At 34.6% G+C, this 26,993-nt stretch overlaps 5 protein-coding genes across 7 annotated transcripts; 1 reads left to right on the forward strand and 4 right to left on the reverse strand.

Annotated features, from left to right (window-relative positions):
* Positions 1-684: 684 nt before the first annotated feature.
* Hacd2 (3-hydroxyacyl-CoA dehydratase 2) lies at positions 685-2,894 on the reverse strand. Of its 3 annotated transcripts, none has more exons than XM_066735915.1 (7): positions 2,786-2,894; positions 2,430-2,627; positions 2,187-2,304; positions 1,993-2,109; positions 1,657-1,891; positions 1,484-1,588; positions 686-1,419 (listed from the first exon to the last, which is right to left on the reverse strand). In XM_066735915.1, the coding sequence occupies exons 3-7, from the start codon at positions 2,259-2,261 to the stop codon at positions 854-856; spliced, it is 1,098 nt and encodes a 365-aa protein (XP_066592012.1). In that variant the 5' UTR covers positions 2,262-2,304; positions 2,430-2,627; positions 2,786-2,894; the 3' UTR covers positions 686-853. The 3 variants fall into 3 exon arrangements, with proteins under 3 accessions (XP_066592014.1, XP_066592012.1, XP_066592013.1); XM_066735916.1 differs by having other exon boundaries at positions 2,430-2,560; positions 2,786-2,804; XM_066735917.1 differs by lacking the exon at positions 2,786-2,894 and having other exon boundaries at positions 685-1,419; positions 2,187-2,305; positions 2,396-2,709.
* A 1,176-nt stretch (positions 2,895-4,070) lies between these two features.
* LOC136779013 (uncharacterized) lies at positions 4,071-10,481 on the reverse strand. Its single transcript, XM_066736281.1, has 6 exons — positions 10,331-10,481; positions 6,614-6,935; positions 6,254-6,463; positions 5,625-5,995; positions 4,707-5,467; positions 4,071-4,610 (listed from the first exon to the last, which is right to left on the reverse strand). The coding sequence occupies exons 3-6, from the start codon at positions 6,436-6,438 to the stop codon at positions 4,350-4,352; spliced, it is 1,578 nt and encodes a 525-aa protein (XP_066592378.1). The 5' UTR covers positions 6,439-6,463; positions 6,614-6,935; positions 10,331-10,481; the 3' UTR covers positions 4,071-4,349.
* Positions 10,482-11,670: 1,189 nt separating this feature from the next.
* Positions 11,671-15,087, forward strand: casp (Fas associated factor casp). Its single transcript, XM_066736342.1, has 12 exons — positions 11,671-11,951; positions 12,252-12,320; positions 12,377-12,668; positions 12,755-12,932; positions 12,993-13,269; positions 13,341-13,473; positions 13,541-13,686; positions 13,763-13,917; positions 14,049-14,244; positions 14,327-14,430; positions 14,498-14,810; positions 14,947-15,087. Exons 1-12 carry the CDS (start codon positions 11,913-11,915, stop codon positions 15,025-15,027), a joined length of 1,983 nt encoding a protein of 660 aa, XP_066592439.1. The 5' UTR covers positions 11,671-11,912; the 3' UTR covers positions 15,028-15,087.
* A 284-nt stretch (positions 15,088-15,371) lies between these two features.
* On the reverse strand, positions 15,372-19,284 carry Mtr4 (exosome RNA helicase Mtr4). The gene is made up of 10 exons (XM_066736341.1): positions 19,082-19,284; positions 18,909-19,004; positions 18,581-18,823; positions 18,284-18,491; positions 17,938-18,204; positions 17,042-17,870; positions 16,796-16,968; positions 16,280-16,711; positions 15,672-16,209; positions 15,372-15,547 (listed from the first exon to the last, which is right to left on the reverse strand). The coding sequence occupies exons 1-10, from the start codon at positions 19,189-19,191 to the stop codon at positions 15,390-15,392; spliced, it is 3,054 nt and encodes a 1,017-aa protein (XP_066592438.1). The 5' UTR covers positions 19,192-19,284; the 3' UTR covers positions 15,372-15,389.
* A 700-nt stretch (positions 19,285-19,984) lies between these two features.
* Positions 19,985-22,132, reverse strand: LOC136778997 (uncharacterized). The gene is made up of 9 exons (XM_066736262.1): positions 21,995-22,132; positions 21,694-21,880; positions 21,498-21,633; positions 21,210-21,427; positions 21,094-21,154; positions 20,889-21,017; positions 20,490-20,819; positions 20,349-20,431; positions 19,985-20,267 (listed from the first exon to the last, which is right to left on the reverse strand). Exons 1-9 carry the CDS (start codon positions 22,029-22,031, stop codon positions 20,141-20,143), a joined length of 1,308 nt encoding a protein of 435 aa, XP_066592359.1. The 5' UTR covers positions 22,032-22,132; the 3' UTR covers positions 19,985-20,140.
* Positions 22,133-26,993: the final 4,861 nt, after the last annotated feature.

The raw sequence follows: 26,993 nt of genomic DNA on the forward strand, positions 1-26,993 counted from the left end.
CGTTTTAGTAGAAAGTTGCTACACTTTTTGCACTTTGTGCACTTTTTACGCTGTCAACTTATACATACAATGGATAATGATAGAAATACGAAAAGAAAAAAGTATAGAAAGTGTAAAGTCTGGTGTCCACGATCCGAGAAATCGTTCCGATTTCTAGTTCCGGCAAGTGTTTAGCGAATCAGTGTAAGGCTCTAATGGAAAAGTAGCAATTCAATTGGCTGTATATTTCTTGAAACTAAAGTCGAAATAATTTCTCGGATCGTGGATAACTACTGGACTTATAAGAAAAGAAGTAAAGTGCAGCTAAAACGAACAAACCGAATTCACAGCTGTTGTCTGTCTCTGTTGAATGAATGCTATACATACGATACCACGGTCGTGAAGTGAATGCTACCAATGCGTGTGCTCCATATCCTTTATCTCATACTGTCACACAAGGAAATCAACAATCCATTTTTGCTTTCAGAATAAATTTCAATGTCTTTAGATAAAAATGCAATAATTCGTAAATAAACTAGTGCGTTATTTTAATATCTAATAATTAATAGCTAGTGTGTATAGAATAAATTCCAGATTTCTTATAAATATTATTAGTTTAAATTATACAATTTAATAGGAAACTTAAATAACTACAACAAGAATGTTTTAACCAAAATAAAAACAACTAATTATTTATTTTAGTCAAAGTAATTTATAATTTAGAAGCTAGTAATTCTTGATAGATAGAAAAGAAAAGTAAATTATCTATTATAATTAACTTTTATTTTCTATACAAACAAAAATTTGTAAATTACAAGATTTTTAGTTTAAATGATCATTACGAATACATATATAGTTTAATTGTAATAGATAATTAATTTTCCTTTCGCTCAATATTACTTGTTCCAAGCTTTCTATATCTAGCTTTGTTCATGTGTGACATAACTGTATATATGCCAGGAACACTAAAGAAAAGTAAATAAATTCTCATGACTGTTGGAAAGTACAAAGAAAAATTATAACTGTTTGGTAAAGCTATGGATAGTTTTTCTGTTTCTTCAAAATATGGAATATTTCGAAGAATTATAATCCCTTCACACATAAAGCCCAAGGGGTATAATGGTATCCAAATTGTATATCTCAACCAAGTTAAAAACGGTATCTTCACTTTTAATAATTGTGTGATATAATATGGATACCTGATAACTTCAACTGTACTCCATACAAGAAAAAGATAAAATACTACTGGTTTAGTTTGCATACGAGGCTCAGCATCAATCATGCAAAATAATACAAATGCTCGTCCTCCAACTTGCAATAAAGATACTAAAGTACTGCCCTTAGTATATCCAAAAAGTGGATGCATTACTTCTAAAAATTGTAAAAGATGGATGAACTTCATAGAGTTCCCTACTGCTGAATATGTTTCTTTCATGGAATCTGTAATTATTTTAGTGAATATACTTTAAGTAATATTATTTCAATACAATAAGTTATTATTTACCTGTGCCATCCTTATAATATTTTATTCCAATTACAGTTACCACATAAATAAACCCAACAAATTGAAAAAGATTATAAATAACTAAATAGACTTTCTTTAAATCTTCTGAAATTTTATTTAAAGTTATTAGTAAATTACCTATACAGCTAATACAGAATAAAAAAAAGTTTTACCTTTCCTATATCCGAATTCTTCTGTTTGTAGCTTATCATATGTATCTGGATAATCATTATGAATGTCTCGTAACTCTTCTTCATCATCATCTAAATCTTCACTTTTCCATTTGTCAAAATCTATTTTGAGCCAATGGGGTTTTTGTGGTTGACTTGTAAGCCTGGGCCACCATCCGGAAGTTGCTTTTTTTAATATAAAATCAATCTGACGACCATTTACTTTATAGCTACTAGTCTGTAAATATTGATTATATAAAGTATACCAATATTAAACATTCCAAACAAACTATTCACAAGATTTACTTTTGCTCTAATTATATAAATGTTATTGGATACCTCACAAGATATGTCTGAATGCAGATCAAAATTAAATCCATAATTATTTAATCCTCTAATTCCATGACCAGAAGCTTGAAACTGTAACTTTCTTCCTTCTAAGTTGACATTAATATCCTAAAAGCAAAAACTTTGTCCATAAACATAAGACAATTATAGCAAATAAGTATTTAGTTAGATAAATTATTATGTACTTTAACATCAGTTAAATCAACCCTCAATGAAATTTGTTTTTCTGTCTGTGCCCAATAAACAAATGGATTTAACATGTTTGTATACACTCTCTATAAGTGTATATATAGAAGCTCCCACCTTAAATTAAAAAGTAAAGGATTAACATATTTTTTTCGTAATAGATATTCAATAGATTAAAAAATAAGCCAAAATAAAAATGGTAACGTATTATCAGATTATTGTGGAGTGTGTGGTTACTAAACTGCACTTTAGGCCCAATTTCTTCGTTTTTCAAACTTTGTTTATGTTTATGTGCATTGACAGATATTGGACATGATAGTTGGACTTGGACCGTTTATGGACCAGTTGCAGGAGTGTGCTGTATAGCCCAGCCCTGTATTATAGAGACCTGTAGAGGACCGTGCACACCAACACAATGATATCGAAGTGTCAATGTATAACTGTATACGTATAAATAAATTACACTCAAAAACTGCGAAAATTGACCGATAGTTTGCGCTGATAGTATGTATATTGGTGTATATGCATACTATTAGCGCAAACTATCGGTCAATTTTCGCAGTTTTTGAGTGTAATTTATTTATACGTATACAGTTACATTTGTCACTTCGCTATCATTGTGTTGGTGTGCACGGTCTCTATATATAGGCTGTAGCCGAGTGTAGCCTCAAGCCTGTCTGTAGGCGTGTAGGCTAAGCTGGACAGACTGGACAGCTGGACTACGGAAAGTGACTGGATTGCCTGGATTATGGAATCGGACTATTGGGTTGTGTTCTAGAATTCACTGCCATTACTGCGAATATCTTCTCTTTTATTTTATTGCTTGAGCTTGATTTTGACAAAGATATAATAACAATAATGTTCACAGTACAACGCAGTAAATTCTGGAGCACGTTTCTAACAGCCCGGCTTAGTGTCATGTTTTTAAGACCGGGCCTTAGCTGAAATTAGACAATGCTTTTTCACGTGTTAAATTGCTTGCTGAATTGAAATTGGTAACTGCTGAGTGCTGACTGCTGATTGAATATCCGCATTGTTATAACCAATCAGCAGCTAACATATTCTAGTTTCAGCAAGCAATCCGGTATGTGAAAAAGCATCGTCAATTTATGACACTTTGTGGCTGTTGTTAGAAGTTGTCATCTTGTCTAATGTGGATGACTGCGTTCGGAAATCTATTGTCAGTATACTCGCATCATCATTCTATCTGTGTTTATTACTAGCCGATTAACAAAGATAAAATGATGCTAGGATTCTTGGCAGAGCTTCCCGAACACGGACGATATAACTAAAAATTTGGAATCCGCCGATTTTTTCAAACTTTAGCTTATTTTTCTTTGTTCAATAAAAAATATGTATATTATTTTAACAAATGATTTATTTAAATAGGGAAAAAGAATTTTATATTTATATTTATAAATATTTATAGTGGTAAATAATTAAAAACACATATTTTATCGAATAAAATTCATTTATATATTTTATATATAAAGGACATGGTCACAGCCACATTTACAAATTCTTATATCCCGATAATTTCAATTGACTTGTAAAAGGTACTAAAGAAATACTTGTAATAAAAATATAAATCGCGGAAACATTTAAATAAAATAATTGATCCTATATACTAATACCAGAGAGTTCATATATAGATTAGGGATTCATATTTCAATAGCAGTAGTGCATTTAAAAGCTTAACTATAGCAACAATATTAACAAATTTATAAAATTTTACTTAACATACATGAAAAAATTAATTTTTATAAAAAATATGTTTCGTAAATGAATTTCCTTCATTTCAATCATTCTTAGAAATTACATAAACTTTCGTCTAAAAAAGTATATTAGTTATTTGTGTGACGCTTTGTAGTTTTATAGTAATATTGGATTGAGAATATGGAAATAATATAAAATAATAGAACAATTCAACTAATATGATACACTCCCAACTAGCACAAAAAATTGTTCTAAACAGATTTGAGTAGTTCCAGAAAGAATATATTTTTGCTATCATAACATGAAGCTTAAAATGAATTTTTCGTGCCGGCTGCATTATTACTTAAGTATCTTCAGTTTGATATGTCCATTCAAAAGTAAGTGTCCGTGGACTATCTACAGTTTATGCTTGAAGCATGAAATGTCTGGTAGCTGGTAGGCACACTTTACATGCTTCCAAAAACTTTACGACCCCTGGTCACGGATAAAGAGACTGTAACCACACTTAAGACGAAGAAGACTAGTCCGAAGAAGGTGGTGAAAACTCTGCATAACTGTCGATTTCGTTTGGCCTTGATAATGATTTCACTTAATCGTTCGGCTCTTGTTACATCAAGCGTAAAATCAAATTCATCTGCTAAGCGTCTTACGTAATGACTCCAAAGACCCTCGTCTGTTAAGGACACACCATCACTGCTGCTCAATCCCTAAAAAAAAAACACGCGAAAATCTAAATGAACATTATTCATCGAATCACCATTAACAATGAATATATCCAATGGTAATCGAATTTACGAGCTCACCATTGCATATTTTACTTCAGGATTGATCAGAGTGATATCCTTAGGGTTTTGTTTGCCCTCGCTGCACAGAGCAACCATCTCTTTTATATTGTCTCTACTTTGATGAATCCCACAACTATTCTGTTCTTTCTTGTAAACTCTCTTCCGGTCCCAATCATTCGACCGTTCGTATCCGCTGATCGATCCTTTGGTAAAATCCCTCCGAAAACTGGACAATCCTTTAATATCGTCTGACAATGTCAAACGATTATCCAATATCTGAACATTTTTCATTTTCAGATCATCAAATTTGTGCCCTGGAATATAATGGTGGCAACACCGATGATGACTCTCGTAGAACATGGAATTGATCGGATTGATTTTCGACGATGTAACTTTTTGGGACACGGACAGTTCGAAGCACGACTGTTCCTCATTCCTCACGATGCCTTCGTCTCCAGTTAGCAGTTGCTGCTCTACCTTACCACGTAGAAACTTGTTTTTACCATCGGACAACGTCGAGTACTTAGGATCAACGTATTCACACGAGCCCTTTTTATCAACGTCGATTCCTTGCGAGACAGTTTCAGAAATATTTAACAAAATTTCTTTAGGCGTCATGTCAGCAATGCTTTCGTTCTCTATCATGGAATTTAAAGTATGCGACAGCTCCAAGAGTACCTCTCGCGCTTTCAACCCTGAGACTCGACGGGGGTCCTCCCAGTCGCCACTGTTGTACGAATACGAGTGACAGCAACATCCTCCGCAACACCGGTGAATTCCTATTAGAATAAATTGCATTTATTAGATGAGCAAAAAGACAGAAAAGTATTTTTCTATCAAGTCAGTTCTGGACCTCGCAAAAACGTTTGAAATCTCGGGATGCAATATGCGTTCCAGACATGATACAGGATTTTCCATGTAATTGCATATATATACCTTCTCGCGAATATTGATTTTGTTGTGGACGACTATAATGATTATAAACGTCTCGTATGAAAGAGGCAGGCCAGATAGGTCGAGGAATGGCTTCACTCTCGTGAATGACCGCCAATCCACCGAACTGATTCCTCACGCCTATGGGGATGGAAGAGCGGTCCGACGAGGTCTTTCGGGTGATTGGCGGAATCGCATAGCAGGAATTCGAGGCAGCCGACAATGGGGGCGAATAGCTCGAGTACCCGGAACTCGTGGATGTCCTGTAACATCCTTTCGACTCGTTCCTTATGACGGACGCAGTCGTTGTTCCAGTTGCAACCGAATCGGCTACCAGCCTCGACACCTCAGCATCGGTCAGATCTACCTCTATCCTGCAATCAATTGTACAATCGTAAATCCTCCATAAGGGACCATTAATTTTTGCACCAACCAACCTGTTTTATTAACGGGTTAACTTTCTCTCGTACCAAGGAGACACGTTTCTTGCATGTTTCTTTACTCGATTTTATTATATCGCGAAGAGCGTGTCTATGAAAAATTGTTCAGGGGGAATAGAGAAAGTTTCGATCGGGGCGTTTCAAGTTTTTAACGTAGTAGGTATATGTGTGTATCAGTGTGTATATATATACCATTCGGAAGTCTGCGAGTCGAGACTGGGCCGAGCATAGACATGTTCAACGTTGTTGTCGTATGGATCCTTTGGACTCTGCAAGGACAATTGTGCCGCATCGATGCTGATGCAGCTCTCGTTCAAAGCTGCCAAAGCCGTTGTGATCGCGTTGGCATCGGAGTCGATCTTCTTGGGTCCCAGCATACCCTCTGATACCCTCCGGTCTTATCTAAAATTTGCAAATCTTAATTAAACTCGTCTCGATTGATAAGTAAAGGGTAAAAAATGGAATAATTGCTTATGGCTGTTCTTTGCATGGTCCGACTGGAGTCGACGTGAAAATTCGAAAGGTTCCTTAGATTTTTTAAGGGGAACCTACCCCAGTGCTTGGTTGAGAGGATTTTTGTGCTATCTTGACATGGTTTGGATGCTGGCTCATCCAGTGCATGCAGCCAAGGCAGCATACCCTCTTCAGGTTTCTCTCTCTCTCTCTCTCTCTCTCTCTCTCTCTCTCTCCTTTGCTCACTACTCACTGCTCCTCTCTCAATGCTGATCCGATGTACTCGTGCGGCCCACCAAGCACCGCACGAATCCTGTCCTCGTCAGTCTGCGGATCCATATCCGATGGTCCCCTTTCTTTCTCGAGCCTCTCCACCCACACGTATATTTCACCTCTCGTATCTTCGCTCTTAAACGTCCACCTGCAACGATCAATCATCATAAATCAATCTTGAATTAAATAATGCTCCCTCGACTCCTTCTTTGGCACGCTTTTATATTACTTTCAGCGTGCGTCATGCTTCCGAATAACTGATTTGCTACGAGACAAAAACCGCTGATAAGGTGCAAAGCACTTTTAATTAACTGTTTTTTCCATGTTTCACTCTTTTCTCCTGTTTTCTTTACACGCTCCAAAGACAAAAGTTTATTTTTATATCGATTTCCGTTACTTTCTCCGAAAGATAAAAGCACTGTTAAGATTGACAAGAGTTTATCATAGTAATTTGTCGTTGGACAGAAGAAAATTCAGAAAATATAATAAAAACTTTTCGTCGAACGACCAAGAATGTCCAAATTGGTTATAATTTTATTAATATAGTTTAAGAGCGTTAGGAACATTACCGAGAGTCGTTAATTAATAATTTAGAAGTTTCTTTCTAGGAAGAAAGCATTTGCGAGGCCCTGTCCATCAAAGCTCGTTAAATAATTATTATAAATTAATTCGAACGTCAGTTCGTAAGCATTTCGTCATTTGCAGCAGGCCAAGGGGCGAGAAATAAGTGGGAGGGGGGGGGGATGGCGAACGCGAAGAGTCAAGAGACCGAGGTACTTTCACTGATCGGCTACTACTCTTCGTCGTTGTCGTCGTCATCGTCGTCGTCGTCGTCGTCGTTTTCGCCAACTTTAAATTGGTCGCCTTCGCAACCTGGAATCCAACGTGTATACTACTTGGTCGATTCCAAAGAAATCCCTGCTCGATCCAATTAACTAAAAATCTTTAACAAGAATTTTAACTCGAGTGAAAATAAAATAATCCTTGGCAAATATTTCTCTTCCGACAATTTCGCACGTAGATTTCGCGTCAAATTAAAAAGTAGCAATGCGAAGTAAGAAATTAATATTAATTGGTAGATTATACGAGGAGTGATTTTTTTTCTCACTTTCAAACACTATTTACGACTTTCTTCGCGACAATGATTCTATGGGTCGTATACATTAGTTGCTTTGAGAATCCATGAATTCATGAGAGGCTGGCTAAATAAGTAAACAAGTAAAAGCGAGAAAGCGAGGAACGGTGCAACCGCTAATAACGCATAAAGCCATAAGAAAAGCGAGAGGGAGAGGGAGGGCGGTGGAGGGGGGGGGGGGGGTAAGGAGGCGAAAGATGGAGAAAGACACTCGAGCAAACGCTGGGACCAGAAAACAAGTTGCAAAAATACTTATATTTTACCGGCTCTCAGAGACTTTCACTGGCATTCATTCAGGGCCATTTCGCGACACCGCAATGCCCTGTATACCCGGAATGCTAATACACGCACGTACGGTATGCACGCGTACATGCATAATATATACATATATAATTAAGCCATTATAATTAACAACAGATGCATCGCACACCCTCGCTACCCGCTCGGACGACTGAAAAACGCTAAAAAAATTCTATCTTCTCGTCTTATTCGCAATCAGCGAGTGTGTATTGCCCTAACAACCTACATACCGCTATTTCCAATTTCGGATATTGCAGAGTCACTGTGTAATATCGTGTTTTTCCCGGTTCAACATTTCTGACATTCTACTCTGCCAACTAGAGCTAAAGAAGCTTGTATTTATGTACATATATATATATATATATATATATAGTACTTCATATAAAGATTTGTTGATTTTACGCGAAAAAAAGAAATACACGCATGTACGAGAAGTATAACGCTGTTACTTAATATCTATAAAATCGAGTCAATCAATAATATCGCCCGGAGCATTAATCCAATCCCGTTTGGCCGCGTGATTAAAGATCGCCCTATATAGAAACAAGATGTAAGGTAACCCACGTCTCAGTCGACATTCGAACTCCGCAAACATAGCAATGTAACAGCGATACAGGAAAAATCCTACTTGGGGCAATTTTCGATGCTCGCTCTTTTCGCCCGCCAAACGTATAAAATTCACGTTTCATTGTTTTCCTGCAGCAAAGTCGACGCGAGAGGCTCTTGCAGAGTCTTTTTATCGCGGAAGAATTTTTTTCTTCGACGAAAGTTTCTTTTCTAAGGTCGAAAGCGTGAGTAAGCATTTTGCGCATCAATGGGTAAATAATGGAATTGAATGGGAAGGAAGGAAAAGGGAAAATAACAAACTACTGGCTTCCTACTAACGCTTTCGTGTCATGAACTTGAGCCAACGAGCGGAGAATCTCTAATTGACTCTGCGCTTCCCATTTTTCATTCTATTAGCTCACACTATACTACTTTGCATTAGCGAAAGTTTATCCTTGTACAATATTATCTCTCGAGTGTGTCTTACATATACGAATATGTGCTCTCCGTGACTTATATAATTATGGTATTGTCAAATTTACTGCCACGGTTACCCTTATTCGTTCAGAGGAAATTGCCAAGTTCGCGCAATCCGCTTATTCAACAAACTCGACTTATTATTCCTTTCGTTTCCCTTATCGATTTTCTTGTGATAAACTTGACAATAAAATGAGAGAATTGTATAATTTTTTGTCATTTTACTTTTAAAGAAATTTTTCTTGATTTGCAATTTAGTCGCAATGGGATATATTGATTTGTTTTTAGAGGGGGGAGGGGGTGTTTAATTGGAGATTTATCGCTACAGGACGCAACTTTCCGGTGAAGGCGTGACTTATTTTTCCTTTCAAGGGGGAAAGTATAATGAGAATGACAACTGCTTCGCAGTGGTAACGCGCAATTTTTAACGGAGCGTGCCATGGATTATGTAATTTTTGAAAGACGGTGCTATAAGGACGACGTGAAACATTCAAGTATGTGTGCGTATGTTCGGTAATCCAAGCCGGGTCACGGTACGGATTTGCAATGCTTATTCCTTTTTTTGCGTAAAACACTCTCCTACCCTGTCAGGGCTTACTGCTAATAAAAGCAAGACTTTAGTTTTTTTTTTTACCTTTTTACCGTCATTTTTTTACAAGTTTTTATAGTCCTCAAAGAGGAAAGTTTAATTCGCGCAACTTTTTCAATTATATCAGTTTTTGAAACGACGAATGATAAATGACTGAGGCTAATTGGCAAATTTGTCAATTTTACATAAACGTGGCTGACATGAGATGAACAGGGAGAACGACCCTGACTTTTTGTCCCATTGCACAATAATAATAATAAATGATTGATAAAATTTAAAGCACGATTTATTTAGCAATCGGATAATTAACTGTCAACGGAATTAATGATAAGTTTTTGTGACTTATTATTGTAGAAAACACATGGAAAATTAAAAACTTTCATAAGACTTGTAAATGTTCTATTACAGCTACATAGATTACAAAGTGGATATTTATATAGAAAATTATAATAATTTCTCGTAAGAAGACATCAGTGATAAGAATGAGGGTTGATACCTTTGTTGAAGACATTGATGATACAAGTGGTTCCTTAAAATTTTTTTAATATACTGTGTTATTATAACGCGAACTGTATTCTGCGTTTCGTCAATTGTTATTAATGAATTGATGAATGTTCACGTTTATTGTAACAACTTTGTTAACTGCATCCTCGATATATCACTCACGAAACCCTAAAAGAAACTAAATGTCCCGTTTCAGCACTTTCAGCTTTCAGCGTGTGTCTGAGGCCCACTGCCCCCACTGGTTCGTGTGGTCCATGCCCATGTCTGCTTTTACCTATATGACATATATATTTGTGAACTCGTATACTACACATACATATATACATACCATACGTACCGCAAACCGCGAGTTCTCCAAAGAATGTTTTATAATTACTTAATTATCATATTTCAATATTAAGAAGACCGACAATATTTTTTCTGCGAAATGAAAACCTGTAGAATTTTGTTGGATATAGTTTAATTGAGTTATAAAAAAATAATCATTATTTAAATATATATTTAATTATATAAACAAGAGTTATGCTTTCCGCGCAAAATCGACTTAACACGAGCTTACCGCGTTTTCTTTTATTCTATTTTATATTTTCCCGCTTTATTTTTATTCACATTTTATATATGCGGTTTATGTATATATATATATGGAATAAGTAGATACAGATAATCTCTACATATTTTTACGTAGCTTATCCAATTATAAGTATAATTATACGAAATTGTAGTGATCATATATATAAATAAACTATAAAGTATAACCGAGCAAACTTAGATTAACGGCATGATTTTGGTTTGTCCAAATTTATACTACTATTAGTATGTATATATGTATGTATAATAATATACATATATCCATAGATGATAAAAAAGTTAAGTTAAGTTTCCAATGAGCAAATTAGTTACGGAACTTGAGTTCAAGCTCCCCTTGAAGCCTATAAGACGTGTCACATGGACTATAGATTTTTCCGGTCTTAAGTTTGAACTTGAACTTAAGTTTTGTTTATAAATTCCAGAGAAGGACACAAAAGCCAACATTTCTTTGTAAATTAAGCAAGTCTGGCAAGTCTCGCGTGTCAAAACAAAACAACAAATAAACAGACAAACCTGAAAACTAAAATTAAGATTAGCAGCACAGCAAAATATACATCATTTTGTAGATCAGAAAAATTATAAATTTCATTTTACATTCATTGATAACATTATTGATTTATTTTCAATTATTAATTTCAACAATACATGAACCTGTTAAAATAATACTAGAGATAGTGCCAACCTTATTTGCCGTTTTTAGATTTTTGTCCGTTATGTTGGACATGAGGCTTGCCTGATTGCGAAGTGATACCCACCCTTACATGATCGGGCGAAAGTACATAAAGTGAAAAATGCAAAGTTCACGCGTGGAATGGCGAATGGTGAAAAGTGAAAAATGAAATTTTTCATATAAAATTGTATGATAGACCTGCAATTTTGAAAGATCTCGCCTAAGAAGGCCAATCCGGCCAATAGCAAGCGCATGGCAAATAGCTAACCTAAGCTGAAGTTAATTAAAAAAGGAGAAAGGAAAAAGTTAAAACATAATGGCTGAGAATCGTGAAGTTATTTTAGCTGATTTTCAGGTATTGTTGTAAATCTCATTTATTCTTACATTATTTTAAGGATATTAATCATTAAGCTTACAAACGTAGTGCAATGACATCAATATTAATTTGTGAATACACAATCTTACACCAAGTACTTTATTTGTTACTATGCTCTATTATTCCTGACATGTTATTAAACTTATGAGTAATTTTAAAGTGGCTTCAGAATGTTTATAATTTGAAAAGCTATACATATTATTTATATGTTATTTGACATAATGTGTTTATTAATAATACAAATAAAAAACAAGACTTATCAAGTACAATTTTATTCAGGCTTGTACAGGAATCGATGATGTGGGGGAAGCTTTATTATATTTAGAGGACACTAATTGGGATTTGCTGGTATGTATTATCTTATAGTATCTAAAAAGCACTTATAATTATTTAATTTTTTATAGGCTGCAGTAAATCAAGCTATGCCCAGAGATACTCAACAACTTCCTTCGGAACAAAGTCCTGATGTAGAGATGATTGAGGAAATTAAACATGCACCAATTATCTCTGCATCTCCAGCACCAGAAATAACTTGTGTCTCAAATAAAATGGACACTGCAAGCATGGATAGCATTGAAAATGCAAAACCTAGTACTAGTAAATTACAGAATTGTTCAACCCATAAGAAATTAACATTCCATTTTCAATGCCCTAATCAAATCTTTAAAGTTGAATTGCCAGAGCAGTGTACCATAAGTAAGGAATGATAAAAGTATTGATAGACAAATCTATCAATCATGTTTATCTGTTTATTCTTATTATTAATTTTATTTTTAATATAGCTGATCTGCAACAAATAGTATGGGAGAAATCATTAATTCCACCATGCCAGCAGAGAATAATTGGATGGAAAAAGGAACCTCAATCCAACAGTACAGTGTTAAAATCATTGGATTTACCAAAAGAAAATAATTTACATGTATCAGTTTTGCCAGAAGTAACAACATTATCATCTGAACCGTAAGTAAAAGTTATAAAACTACTTAAATACTCTTTATACAATCTATTATTATTTTATAGGGCAGACTTAGCTGAGAGAATGACACGAACATATGTGTTAAATGTTAAAGATGAAGTTCACAATAAATCTTATCAATTAAACTATCTTGGGAGCTCTACTATCCTGGCTGTGAAATCTGGCGTTCATGACCTAACTGATGTACCTGTACGTAATCAATTATGGAAAGGCTGGCCATCATCAGTTACAGATGATCAAATTATGCTAGCACAAAGTGGTATTAATTATCCCATACATAATTTAACAGTCAGCAAATTACCAGCAAAAGAGGATAAAAAAGTATTTAATTTCGTTAAAAGTTTCATTGAGATAAGTGCTCCTAAGTAAAAGCAAAACTTTCTCTGTTACAGGATGTTATTCAAGTAGTTGACAGTGATAGCTCAATAGAGGAGCAAGATGAATTTGAAGATGTTCCTGAGGCTTTTAATGTGGATGATGACATTTTTATAGATAATGTTAGATCTACTAAAATGCAACGCCTTAGTAAGTATTAAATATTTATTTACCATTATAGTTGTGTTATAATGTTACATTTTTTTTTTTCGTACAGTGCCAGAGAATGTAGAAGATGAGATAGTGGGCACAATACATTTTTCTGAACAATATGAAAAACGCTATGGACCGATTCACCCTGAATTTTTTACTGGCACGTTTGAAGATGCTGTAAAAGAATCTTGTCTAAAACCAGCAAAAGAAGTTAGTATTTTTTAAGGCACTTTCCAAATACTTTTAAAGTCGTGAATTTTTATTGACAGACTTCTTATGTTTCCAGAGAAAATTACTGGCTGTATATCTACATCACGATAGTAGTATTCTAGCAAATGTATTTTGTACACAGCTCTTAGGATTTGAAACTGTATTACAACTTTTATCAAATGACTTTATAGTATGGGGCTGGGATATAACACACGAATCTAATAAACAAAGGTAATAATAAAATTCACAGAATTTGGTTATCGATAGAGAAATAATTTTTTTCATCAGTTTTATTAAATTATAAAATAAAAACATAATATTGTCTATACTTTATACTATACACGGGTAAACTTATATTGCAGATTCATTTCATCTGTAAATCAAACACTTGGCCAAGTTGCCTCAATGACTGTTAGAGCAATCGATGTAGATAGATTTCCAGCACTTATGATTATTATGAGATCTAGATCTAGTACAGAAGTTTATGATATCGTTTATGGTAATATAGGAGTTAATGAATTACTTACAAATTTGATACAAGCTGTAGACGCATTTCAGGTAATTAAACAGTAAATAGTTGCACTAATCATAATGTGTATATGTGTATTTACTTATGACATCCATTAATTTGTTATTGCAGGAGCGAAGACGAGCTGATATAGATTTTGAGGAAGAAAGACAAGCTAGAGAGAGAGTAAAACAAGAACAAGACAGAGCATATCAAGAAAGCCTAGCGGCTGATAGGTAATTACAAAGCAATCAAAATACAATTTGATGTAGAAGAGTATTTAACGTGTGAGTTGTTTCTTAGAGCAAAAGAGGAAGCAAAACAAATGCAAGAAGAAATGGAAAAGCGGAAAAAAAAGGAGGCAGAAAGCGAAAGATTAGCTGAAGAAGCAAGAAAAGAAGCGTATAGACAGGCAGTGGAGTCGAATTTACCTCCTGAGCCAGAACAGGAAAATGGAGATGGTGTTATGAAAATTAGAGTGCGTCTCCCGGCTGGAAAGTTTCTGGAGCGTAGATTTCAGTCTGACACTCCATTACAAACTCTTTTAAACTTTCTTATCGTAGAAGGCTATCCCACAGAGGAATACAAAGTTTTGTCAAGCTGGCCTCGAAGGGATGTAAGTAGATAACATAAAAATTTTAATGAATTTTAAGTGTTGTATTTTACAATTAGACTATTATTTGTATTAAAAGCATTTGTGTGTGTGTTAAGTAAATTAAAACAGTTCTGCAAAAAGAAATTATTTTTTACAGCTAACATCGATGGATTCTAAACTTACTCTAATGCAACTGAAATTTTGTCCACAAGAAACTGTTATTTTGGAGGAACGATAAGTGATTTATTGTAATTATATTGAAGTGTAGCAAATAAGTATTGCATATTCTCAAAGTGTATTTATTTAATGATTTTTGCAATAGTAATTACGAAAATTTTCATATTGTCACTCAATTAGTAAATTTCTTTTCGTACAGCCATGTTGTATGAATGATATGAATTTATTTAGAGAAAAGGAGAGGGGAACGAGCGAAAGAAGTTTTTCTTATGAATGTTTAATAGATGTTTCAAAAATCTATATAATAAAAATTGAAATTTCTAAACTTTAAACAAAATAAACTTGCTTGTTATTTAGTGATTTGAATAGTACAAAATTTTTTATGGTTTACAAATATACAGAATTATCAAAAATTAAATTTCGTTATAAATATAATGATGCAGCGAATACAATGTCCCTTTTAATAAGTTTAATTGCTTCACTGAATTTATTTTCTAAATCTGTGTTACCAATATTCTTTGCTGCTTGGACCAACTGTCTTAAAACTTCTTCCAGCCGGCGCATACTTCGTATGATTGAACCTGCGATAACCATCAAACAATTTAAATATATCGCTATATTGAGACATTTAAATTAAGTTCTAGCAATAAAACAGAAGTTTAGTCGTTTTGCGCAAGCTAAACGCTTTACTAAACATTTATTTACCTTCAAATATATCTGTCATTTTGCATATTTGCATGAAAGTTGCTCCTTTACACCAAGCATATACAACGTCCATTAAGAAAGGTTTAAATTTTCCTACATATGTAGTTTCGTCTAACTCTAAGTTTGCTTCTGTGGAAACTTTGGCTATTCTGCCCGCAAGATCTTGCATTTGTCTTAATGGTCCACCCAATTCTTCTGTACTTTTTGGCATTTCATTGGACTTTTCATCACATACAAAACAACTAATTAAAGCTACCATTTGTGGTACGCTCAGTGGATTGAAAAGTCCATTAAAAATCATTTCGGTCATTAACAATTCGTCAGCCCCATTTAGTTCACAAGCAACGCGTCCTTTCAACTCAATTACGTCTGCTGCTGTGCAGTACGCCATTCTTCGAAGAACACGCTTACGGCACTTCAGCTCATCCATTTGTAAAACAGATTTCGCACGTTTTAGTTCGAGCTTAGAATTTTTTAATTTCTCACCTAGTTCTTCTTTATGTAAAAATTGCTCGTATAGTTGATTAATATCTGGATCCTGTTAAATTATTTGAAGTCACAGTTCGTTTGGTCATTTAAAAATTATGCGGAAAATTAAAGTGGATTACCTTATGTAAAGGATGATTAAATAACCTTTCTTCTAATACCTCAATCTTTTTCACAATATCTTTAAATCCTTGATCCTCAATTCGCATATCTGTTATAGGATTTAATAAAGGTGGTCCATCGGGGAATCGTTTTTTAACTTCCTGAATAGTCTTTAATACACATTTTCTATTATCAGAGGGTCTTAAATCCTTTGGATAATATATTCTTAATGAACTTATTTGTGAAACCAAGGAATGAATTACTGGTACCACCTCCATTTCTCCTTCTTCACCTTCACGACAAGGTATAGGACACCCTTCCGTCGATTTTTTTGATACATGCAGTAAAACATCAATAACAATAACTGTTTTTTCTTTTTGTGGATTCCTAGGTGTTCTCTTTTTAAAGTTTACAATTATACCCCAGTCAAAAATTTCAAAATCATTTTTTATCTAAATAATAATAATTTAATTAAAAAATTTAATATTAACTTATTTGAAAATGCAATATTGAGAAAAAGAACAATTAAATTATACCTTTACCAGCCTTCCAGGCTGAAGAAAAGGGAGCAGATATTCTGGCTTAGTTAAAAATGTTCTAAATTCTGAGGATAAAGAATCAAGCTGTTCTCTAATATCATGATAAGTAGAAATTTGATTATATTTATCAATGCTAACAGTATCATAAGTAGACTGAAGCTCTTTCACCTCTGAAAATAAAATAAAATTATATATATTAAAAAAGAAAAACGGATTTGAAAAGTTAATTATTACTTTACTGACGTGAGACTAAGTCAGGTATGCAAGCCTGATTTTGAAATTGATAAAAACTTCTTTCTAACATATATTCTGGGTTTATTTCTTCTACCCGAAGAAGGTTTAAAACCATATTATATGTCAAATGAAAAGCAGAATTGATAGGATCTGCCTTGCCCTGGACGATAGCCTTGCCAACCATAGGACTCACTTGTTCATCAATCATTAATATAACTATGCCCTTCTCATCCAAGCCTCTACGACCAGCACGTCCTGACATTTGAATATATTCTCCAGAAGTGATCCAACGAAAATCTTTACCATCAAATTTACGAGGTGCAGTAAATAACACTGTACGCGCAGGCATATTTAAGCCCATGGCAAATGTTTCTGTTGCAAATAAGGCTTTAATCAATCCTTCTCCAAATAATATTTCAACAGTTTCCTTCAAAATAGGTAGAAGTCCACCATGATGAATTCCTATCCCACGCCTTAAAAGTGGTAGTACATTTTCTACCTGAGGTAATTTTCTATCTTCTTCAGATAATACATCCATAGCATTGTTAAATACTTCATCAACTAATCTCTTTTCTTCTATTGTATTCAAATCTAATTTTGCTAACTGCATTGCATAGGTTTCACAATCTTTTTTGGAAAAGCTAAAGATAATAACTGGTGCAAAATTTTGCTCCATAATCATTTTTATTATTTTAAATATATTAGTTTGGCCTTTATTTGTAGCACGCATTCCTCCTTTCCTTCCTTTTGTGTCTCCTTTCGCGCTATCTCCTTGTTGAAGACAAGCCATAGCCCTATTGAAATTTTCTTCCTTAAAATGTCCATTTTCATCAACCACCTTTGAAAAATTTATTTCATTATTAGTGTGTTTTATAAATTTATAAATAATTTAAAAATTTACATACCAAATGAATCCCATCACCTCCAGCAGGAAATATATAGTGTTGTAAAGGTGTTGGTCTATAATCTGTATATACAACATGGCATGGCTGTTTGTGTAAATGAGCTACCCATTCAACAAATTGACGAGCATTTGGTATGGTAGCAGATAAGAATACATAATGAACATTATCTGGTAATAAAATTAAGGTTTCTTCCCATACAACACCTCTCTCCTTATCACGCATGTAATGAATTTCGTCAAAAATTACCCATCCTACTTCTCGCATTACCTAAATAGGAAACTTATGATCAGCATTTTCAAATGTTAGTATTACCTAAATTTTTTGTTACCAAAGTATTGCTACTTACCTCAGAACCCCTATACAGCATATTTCTTAAAATTTCAGTTGTCATAATTAATACACTAGCTGTAGGATTAATTGTTACATCTCCTGTAACAAGCCCAACATCTTTAAACTCCTCAAAAAATTCTCTGTATTTTTGATTACTCAAAGCTTTTATAGGTGTTGTATATATTACTCGCTGCTTATCTCTTAATGAACAAGCTATGGCATATCTGAAAAGTAATGTTTGTGAAGTATAAGATATTAGTAATTACAAACAAAAAGATATTTTAGAGTAATCTTGATAAGAATTCAATCATACTCTGCGACTACAGTTTTTCCTGCTGATGTATGAGCAGAGACAAGCACAGATTGATTATTTTCAATACACAATATAGCTTCTTTTTGGAAGGGATCCAATATAAATTTATATTCTTTAGCTGGTTTTCTGTCTCTAATCTCCAAAGGTTGATACTCATGATTAGGTGGTACTGCAACCTCATGTGTGCAAGATTCTTTCGTTTCTATGGTATGTATTTTTATACGTGACACAATATCTTCTAAACTACAAAACATAATCAACAATAATATCAGAGTTTGTAAAAAATAACAAAAATAAATTAGAATCATTTTGATAAAAAAACACTTACTTTATATCATCTAAAATAGACTCTGTCCGAAGTTTTTTATTAGAAATATTTTCTTCATCGTCAAGTTCTCGTTTTACACCAGTTACTGGCTCAGATCTAGAAACAATTTTTTCATTAATTGCATAACAAATTAATACAATCATACATTAAAATTATTCGAAATTTATTATTACTTTAAATTAGGACTTTCATCTGTCTCCTCTTTAACAGGCGCTGGTATAATTTCTACTTCATCACCAGCTTCTTCGAAAACGTCAAACAAATCGTCAGTAAAGTTAGACATATTGTTTCAAAATATAAATTATTATTTCAACGTGCTTCTACCAGCTCTACCTTCTATAGTTATTTCCTCTATATCCTCTCTCCCCTCTCTCCTCTTCTTCTATTATTCCGTCCGTATTCCGTATTGTTCCGTATTCCGTCCGTATTCCATACCATTCCTTATTTAATCTGTTGTTTCTGGCTATGGATCAGTCGGTGCTTTATCTATTGGATCATGGAATATGGGGTGCGTTCCGGAATCACGCATATGCGCGCAGTAAGCACTTAAATTCTATAATAAATGTGACATAAACTGTACATTCTATGTGGTTCATGCGTGATTTGGAATGCACCCATGGATGCATCAGCCGAGCCGACACCGCCGCCCGTCGGCACTCAGCGGTCTCGGCCGCTGTAAAATAGCAGGGGCTTTCCTTTTACACAACGTTGGATTGGATACATTCAAATATGCCGCAAGTGTGTCGCGCGTTTTCCGTATGCTTTATACCTAAATCTGTCGTAAAATAAAAATTATATTGCTCTTCTTTTAAGAGGCTAAAAGACTTTGATAAAAAAAACAAGGACATTCTGTAAAATTTCCTCATTTTATATTAAAAGTAACGAAATAAAAAACAAAAAATATTATATTTAAAAATCTTTAACTTTTCATTTGGAATGGCCTGTCTAAAGTAATAACTGTGTTAAGAAATATCACGAATTTCTGAGGAAAATCAAATAATAAAACTGTTTGAAATCAAATGTTCTTAACTTACTAAAAAATAAAAATTTATTGTTTTTTTTTTAGTATAGTCCACAAACCAGAGATTGTTTGCATTAAATTTAACGTAAAATCTTTCTTAAATTACATCTAACATTTAGAAGCTTATTAAAAGTTCTTTCACACTTAAAATTTCTAAAATGATGACTAGAGGTTTACTTAAATGCACTTTATCTTCTGTGTTGATAACTGATTATACAGCAAAATGAGTACGTTGAAAGCCTTGACCCAAACTTTGTAAAATTCTTTCAATTTCATCTTCATTTTCATTAAAAAAGATGTAGGCAGTGAATTCTTTTGCTACACTGCAGTTAGTTTCTCTAAAAATAAATAAAATGACTAGTTTATTATATGTATAAATAAGGATAGAGTAAATTTGAAATAATATCTAAGAATAGTACCCAGCAATATATGCAAAATATTTAGGAATTTTAGCTGTTCGTCCACAGGATGAAATCTCCATGTATTTGTGTTTGTGAATAACCTGAAAGTTCATATTATTATTATTATGAAATAACTTTTTCAATAATAAATTTGCTTACCCTATCACTGCCTTCCTCTGTAATAAAAATTCCTAGCTCTTGGCACTCTAATCTAGCAGGAATTAAGAATTTTGATTTTGATTTTATTAAACTTAATATAGAGCTTTCTATACGTTTCATGTCTCCTTCTTTCCCTACTAGTATTGTACCACAATATTTAACTGGAAATCCAGAATTACTCAATTTTTTTTCAACCTTATTATGTTTACCATTTTCAATTAATTGTTTGGAAGTGGATTGATCTTTCAGTAATTTTGAGTATTCAGGACCCAAGGTTTGAATTAAATTTACAATGGGTTTATAATGCTCTGAGTTTTTTGTATATTTTAGCTACAGATAAGTAAAAAATATTTTTATGAATTTTAGATAATTTTTCAATTTTTATTAGGAAATAATTACCTTAATGATATGTAAATTAATGGGTCGTCCAGCTGCTTGTTTCATAATTTTATTTAATTTTCCTTTATTCTTAGATGTGATGGCATTCCCATTTATTTCATCTAAAACATCACCAGCTGAAACCTTATCCTAAATGAAAATCAATTTTTACACAATTCCTATAATATTTTTCTTATTTAAATAAAAGAGTATATTAATTTCTTACATCTTCAGCTGCTACAGAACTTTTCTGTACATTGATAATCAGTGCCTTCTCTTTGATAAAGCTGAAAATATTTGTATGATTCTAATGTCAAATTTTACTGTCATAAAAGTACTTACCAAACTGAGATGCCTAAGCATTTACATGGTACTAATTCCAACATTTTACATTCAGGCAAGTCCCAAGTTTCATCTAAAAAACTGATGTTTTTCAAATTTAATTTAAAAATTAATTTGCTACATTGGTATAAAACGGATAACAATATTTCGCCTAAAATTTCATCTCCAATAATGCTGTTAGCATTGTAGAATTCTTCAGCCAATGATGGTGTTCTTACCTAGAAAAATAAAGAAACTATTAATACTGCTGTTGCCATGTACCATAAAATGAATACAAATTCAGTTTACCAATAATTCTACTGGATTGTGAATACATTTTCTTGCAAGACATGTTTTTATTAAAAGTCTAAGTTGGCCTATAGGTGTAAAGACTTTTTCGCATTGCCGTACTTGATCTAAGGATGTGATAAAGCCATAAGATGCCCTGCAAGTCTACTATTATTTTCATAATTTTATTTTATAAATATATATTATAGTAAATTACCTAGGAAATTTATTTCCAACTTCTTCTAAACAGTACCAAGCTTCTGGTGGTCTTTGCACCCCATAAGAATTCAGTCTTACCAATACACCTTTTTGTAAACATGTTTCTAAACACTTACAAAATAATATAAGATTTGGATTATCATCAGTAATTTCTATTTTCGCTTCTAAAAATTTGCGTGTATAAGCTGAAATAAAAAAGAGAGAGCATATTTAACATAGTATTGATATATAGCTTTAAACACTCGTCAATAGGTTAACTTATAAATGTCAACAAATTATTCTCTTTTTTGAATTTATACCTTTTAACTCTTTGATAAGAGGATCCGATACCGACATAGTAGATATTATATTTAGTTTTCTATGACTTCAGGAGCTTTTGATATTTCACAGCTGTACTTTTCAACAACAGGAACTGTCACCTCTTTACACACCATGCTTTACTACACTCTTATGATATAATAATAAAATACACTATCTTATCAATAAAGTAGAAACACAGGTATTTACCCTACCGACCAACGATATTCACCATGCAAGGTGGTGAAGAAGAAGGGGATGAGGGTCCTTGACAAGATTACAGCTTGCATTTGTATATTTTTAAATAATATTTATAAACTTACGGAATCTTTTATACTGATTTTATAGACCGAAATGAAAAATTTTATGTTACAACAATAATTACGTAAAAACATTTATTTCTACGTTTTTTCTAATTCTGATTATTTTACTTGAAAGAGAAGTTTACGGCGATGTTATTAAACTTCAACAATAGGTTCGAAATCGTTCATCAAATAACACCGTATCATTTACACTTCACTCTGTAATATCGGTATGGGGGATCTCGCTAATAACAAGGCTTGTGACACCCGGCCTTAGCGCTGTCTTAACTAAGATCAACTTACCTCTCCCTTTAACCATCAATACATGCTTAGCTCGGTCGTGAACTTAAGTAACTGCTAAGCTGGAATTCGAGCTTAGTTTGTTTTATAAATTTCGTCCTGTTGTGTCTTTTATCATCCTCATAAATTTTATTAATAGATATAATTTATCAAATCAGAGAGATTTTCACTTGTAATTCCAGATACACTTTAAAAGAAACTTTACGTATAAATATTTTGGTTTTAATTTCATTATTTGTCAAATTAATTATTGTAAATGTATCTAAATTATATAATAATAGTTTGTTTTTCAGATTTATTGACACACGTTTGCAGATAAAAATCACGTTGGTCCTAAAATTTTTCAATCAAACACAATTTATAAATAATTATAGTTAAAAAAAAGGAGAAAAAATCGAAAGTCTTTCATCATTTCTTTGCTGAAATTTCCCACTTATTTTTTTCGTTCTTATTAGAAATATCTGCATTTTCTCTCGAATACTCTCATTGTTCCAGTGTGGTCTCATTAGCACTGCACACTGCACAGGATGTTAAAATGAGCGCTAATAAATTTCCGGTCAGTAAACGTTAAGATTAGAATGGGTTTTCGATGCTTCCAAATACATATCGTACTGTGTGAAGAAAATATTATTGAAAATCTTGAATATGACGATTAAAAGGGGTAAGTAAAGAGCATAAGCTTGCTCAGTTTCTCTTGATGTTTTATGGGAGAATTATGCAGAAGCTGAGGAGGGGGCGGGGGGGGGGGGGGAGTCGAGATTTCCTGCAACTTTGGAAGACCGCGTAACGCTGTCGTGGCTCGGTGGATCACGTGGAGAAGAGTGGAGATGTCGGTCGAAAGGATTACACTATACTTGAACGGTTCGAAATATAAGAGGAAGGCTTTTTCCCATTCACGTTGTACGAACTATCTTCTCGATCCTTACCGGCTTAGCTCGCTCTGTTATACATGTATATATAAGCTTATACAATACATCTTTAAAATGCTCCAAAAATTCCTACGACAGATTTCCTCTTAATTGCAGGAAGTCTCGTCAGAAATTCTCACAAAACTTTCCTATACACGAAGCTTTTCTATAAAGAAGAAAGTGAAAATCATTTAAATGATTACAGGAAGCTTCGATGAATTATAGAGTCGAGGGATCCTTGATAGTATTTGCCATGTGACAGTTGCGGCTTAGAGGAAGGGCTTACTTTCATATGCATACCACACAATATGGTATAATAATATTGTGCTGTGGATCTGCTGGTAATGTTGGTGAAGTATACCCTCGCCCACGCTGCTTGTTTAACATATGAAATGGAGCGCAGTGAAATGGACGGAGATGCTATTGGTTATATACGTGTGTTGCTAGGTGAACGAGCGTGCCTGTTCATCGAGCCTATGGAAATTGACCGCAATTTATGGTGTCAATTTGGCCTTCGTAATTAAAATAACTCAGTTACCTCTCTCCTTAATGCGTCATCCGTGGTAATTTTAAATATTGATAACACCTATTGTACTATAAATAAATACAAAATTCAATAATAACTATCGAGAAGAAAGACTTTTAATCATTTATATATATATATATATATCTCTCTCTCTCTCTCTCTCTCTCTCTCTCTCTCTCTCTCTGATGAGAGGAAGGTTGGATAAATTCAGTAGATAAGGACCATCGAGCACGGCTTACCGGCTGCTCATAGAGGCACTTGTTTCACTTTGCCAGTGGCCACAGTGAATCATGATTCTCTTGGGTACTGCGTCCAATTACATCTCATACGGAGCTTCTTCATTGCTCGCTTTTCTCACAACATTCTCAACTTTAACACTTGTACGTTTTAGCAATATTTTTGTAAAGTAATCGAGTGTACACATTAAGTTTTTTCCCAAGTCTCGCGTACCTCTCGACACGAATTACCCCTCCCCCTCTATAAATGTAAATAAAAAGTACCCACATTGCGAAGTTTGCTTCAATTTGACTTTCCCTCACTGCGAACCCTCTGTCTTTGCGAACCAACATTGCGCCATTATTATCGAGCTGGAGTTTAATCTCGTGCCAATAAGCAATGTGGTGATACACTGTAGAATCTCGATGGTAATTGCAAATAATATTAGCTTTCGCAAATATTACTTCCTAAGCGACAACTTTCAAGTAGATAGTTTATAACGCTTAAAACGCGTCTAATCATTTTCAAAGCATGCTAATGCAATGCTAATCCGGTTCATTGTTGCTCCTTTATAATAAAAGGGTGGCAGGCTCGATTTCTTAATCAGCTGTGATGAAACGATCGAGATTGAATTTTCCAGTCTAATCGTCGTAGTTTAGATCGGAATTGATTCCGTTAATTGAACGATTTCGATCATGCATTATGCAATACAAGAGACTTTTATTAAACGTTGCAGAGTGAATTTACACTCTGACCCGAGGCTCTCGAAAATGAATATAAAATTCTGAGATCAAAGAAAGAGCGGGGAGAATTACACCTCTATAACGCACACGATAGTATACACACACACACACACACACATATATATATATATATGCATGTATATCCCACATAGCGAGATTAAACGATCGCATTAAATCCTTCTCTTCATAAATATGCGATTTCGTTTGAATCTGTACCGTTCAACCGAAAGCGCTTATTACTTACTCGACGAAACTTTGAGCCATGAACCTCGAGAAACGAAATACCCGCGGTATACGAGCGTTCTAACTTTAATGAAGCGCGCGCTTTTTTCAATTTCATCAGATTGCATCAAAGTTCCAATGATTCGCCTCGCGCGCTTACGTATCGCTCTTTTGAACGCTTAACGCGGTCCTTGATTGTTCGAGGCCTCTCAAACTGGTGATGAAGCGTGGTTGCGCGATTCTGTTCAACTATGAGTCGAGTGATCATTAAGGCCTGCTAGCTGCGATTCATCAGGATAATCGTACTCATTGACAACAAGGAAATCTGTCGGAAGGATCTCAACGAGCCTCGTTCGGATCTATATAGAATATGGAGAGAGGCGATTGTCGTTAATGGTCGGTAATCTCTCGACCTGAAAATGCTGCTAGCCAAAGGGTCGTTACAGCTGTATGGATATTACGAGGAAAGACAAATTTATTCCACCTTTTTTCTTTTTTTTCTCACGATGTTCCACCGCGGCAGAAAAAGTGGGTGAGGAGGGATTTGGCTTAATCGTGCCGCGAATCCAAACCCTTCATCAAATATTCTTTAATAGGAATCTAATGAAATATAGGAAGCGAGCTTTGAGAGTGAAAAAGTATGCCAGCTCGCGACTAGGTTCACGAAGAAAGTAAGGGAATTTCTTACAAGCCAAGGAAATACTGCGTTACTCTCATACGTAAGCAGATTGCCTCCACATTCTACCTTCGATAAATAATTAAAGCCTCGGCACTTTCAACATTTTTAATCATTATAATATAGAGCACAATCGCCTACTGTAAAATATATATTTATATATACCGACATGATCGTTCCCACTCGAGTGATATCATAATTAATATACTATTAACGACTCCTTCCCATAAAATATTTCTCTTCGAGATCTGAGATATCCGATGAATAATGACGAGATTGGAGAAAGAACAATAGGTTTTACTTGATTCTCGAGAGTTTTTCAAAAGGAATCGAGTTTTCGGAAGGGTCCGGAGTTGGTTAGGTGAAACTGATCAAAGGTTCGAGAGAAAGTGGACTGTGCCAAAAGAGTTGAAGGAGCAGGACGACAGGGGGTCGACGTGGATGGGGGCAGAGTGAATGAGAGGGTGGAGAGGGGGGAGAGGTGGTAGTAGGCAGTGTATATAGGTGGGACCGAACGACCGAGTGGGAGAGCGAGAGAGAGAGAGAGAGAGAGAGAGAGAACGTAGGTGGTTTGTGAAGTAGATCGATGGATGTACTGCGCACGCAAGTGGCTCGTCCAACGGTGGCGCCCCTGCAAAGAGTAAAACGGACCTAGGTTGTGGATCGGGAGTGCGGGAGGATGGAAAGAGAGGAGAAAAGTTGGGATAGAGGGAGGGGGGAGGGGAGGGGAAGGGGGAGAGCATTGCTTGTAGCAAAAGCGACATAGCAGTGGGATAGGGGAGCAAAACGGGACTGGGGCATGTTGTATGGGGATATGAGGGTAAAAGGAGTGAGGAGGGTTGGGGAGGGGGGGGGGGGGGGGTGCAGGACGAACATCGAGATAGTCGAAGAAGGAGATGGCGGTGGCGATGTTGCTGATGGGGGAAATGAGGATCTAGGAGTAGGGATGTATGGTTTTCTCTCTCGTTCCACCATTCGTTGAATGTATTCGTCTGTTTCCGTCGATGGGGCGGTGGGGTGTCGAGTTCGTAGGTCCCAGAGGAGGGGAGGAACCGAGGCACGCGACGGCATCTCACCTGTTTGTCGAGCCGCCAACGCCAGTCTGGTT

The sequence above is a fragment of the Prorops nasuta genome, unplaced genomic scaffold (genome assembly GCF_024137725.1).
Source record: "Prorops nasuta isolate Cenicafe-Biocafe unplaced genomic scaffold, Cenicafe_Pnas_1.2 PNAS00015, whole genome shotgun sequence".
Lineage (NCBI taxonomy): Eukaryota > Metazoa > Arthropoda > Insecta > Hymenoptera > Bethylidae > Prorops > Prorops nasuta.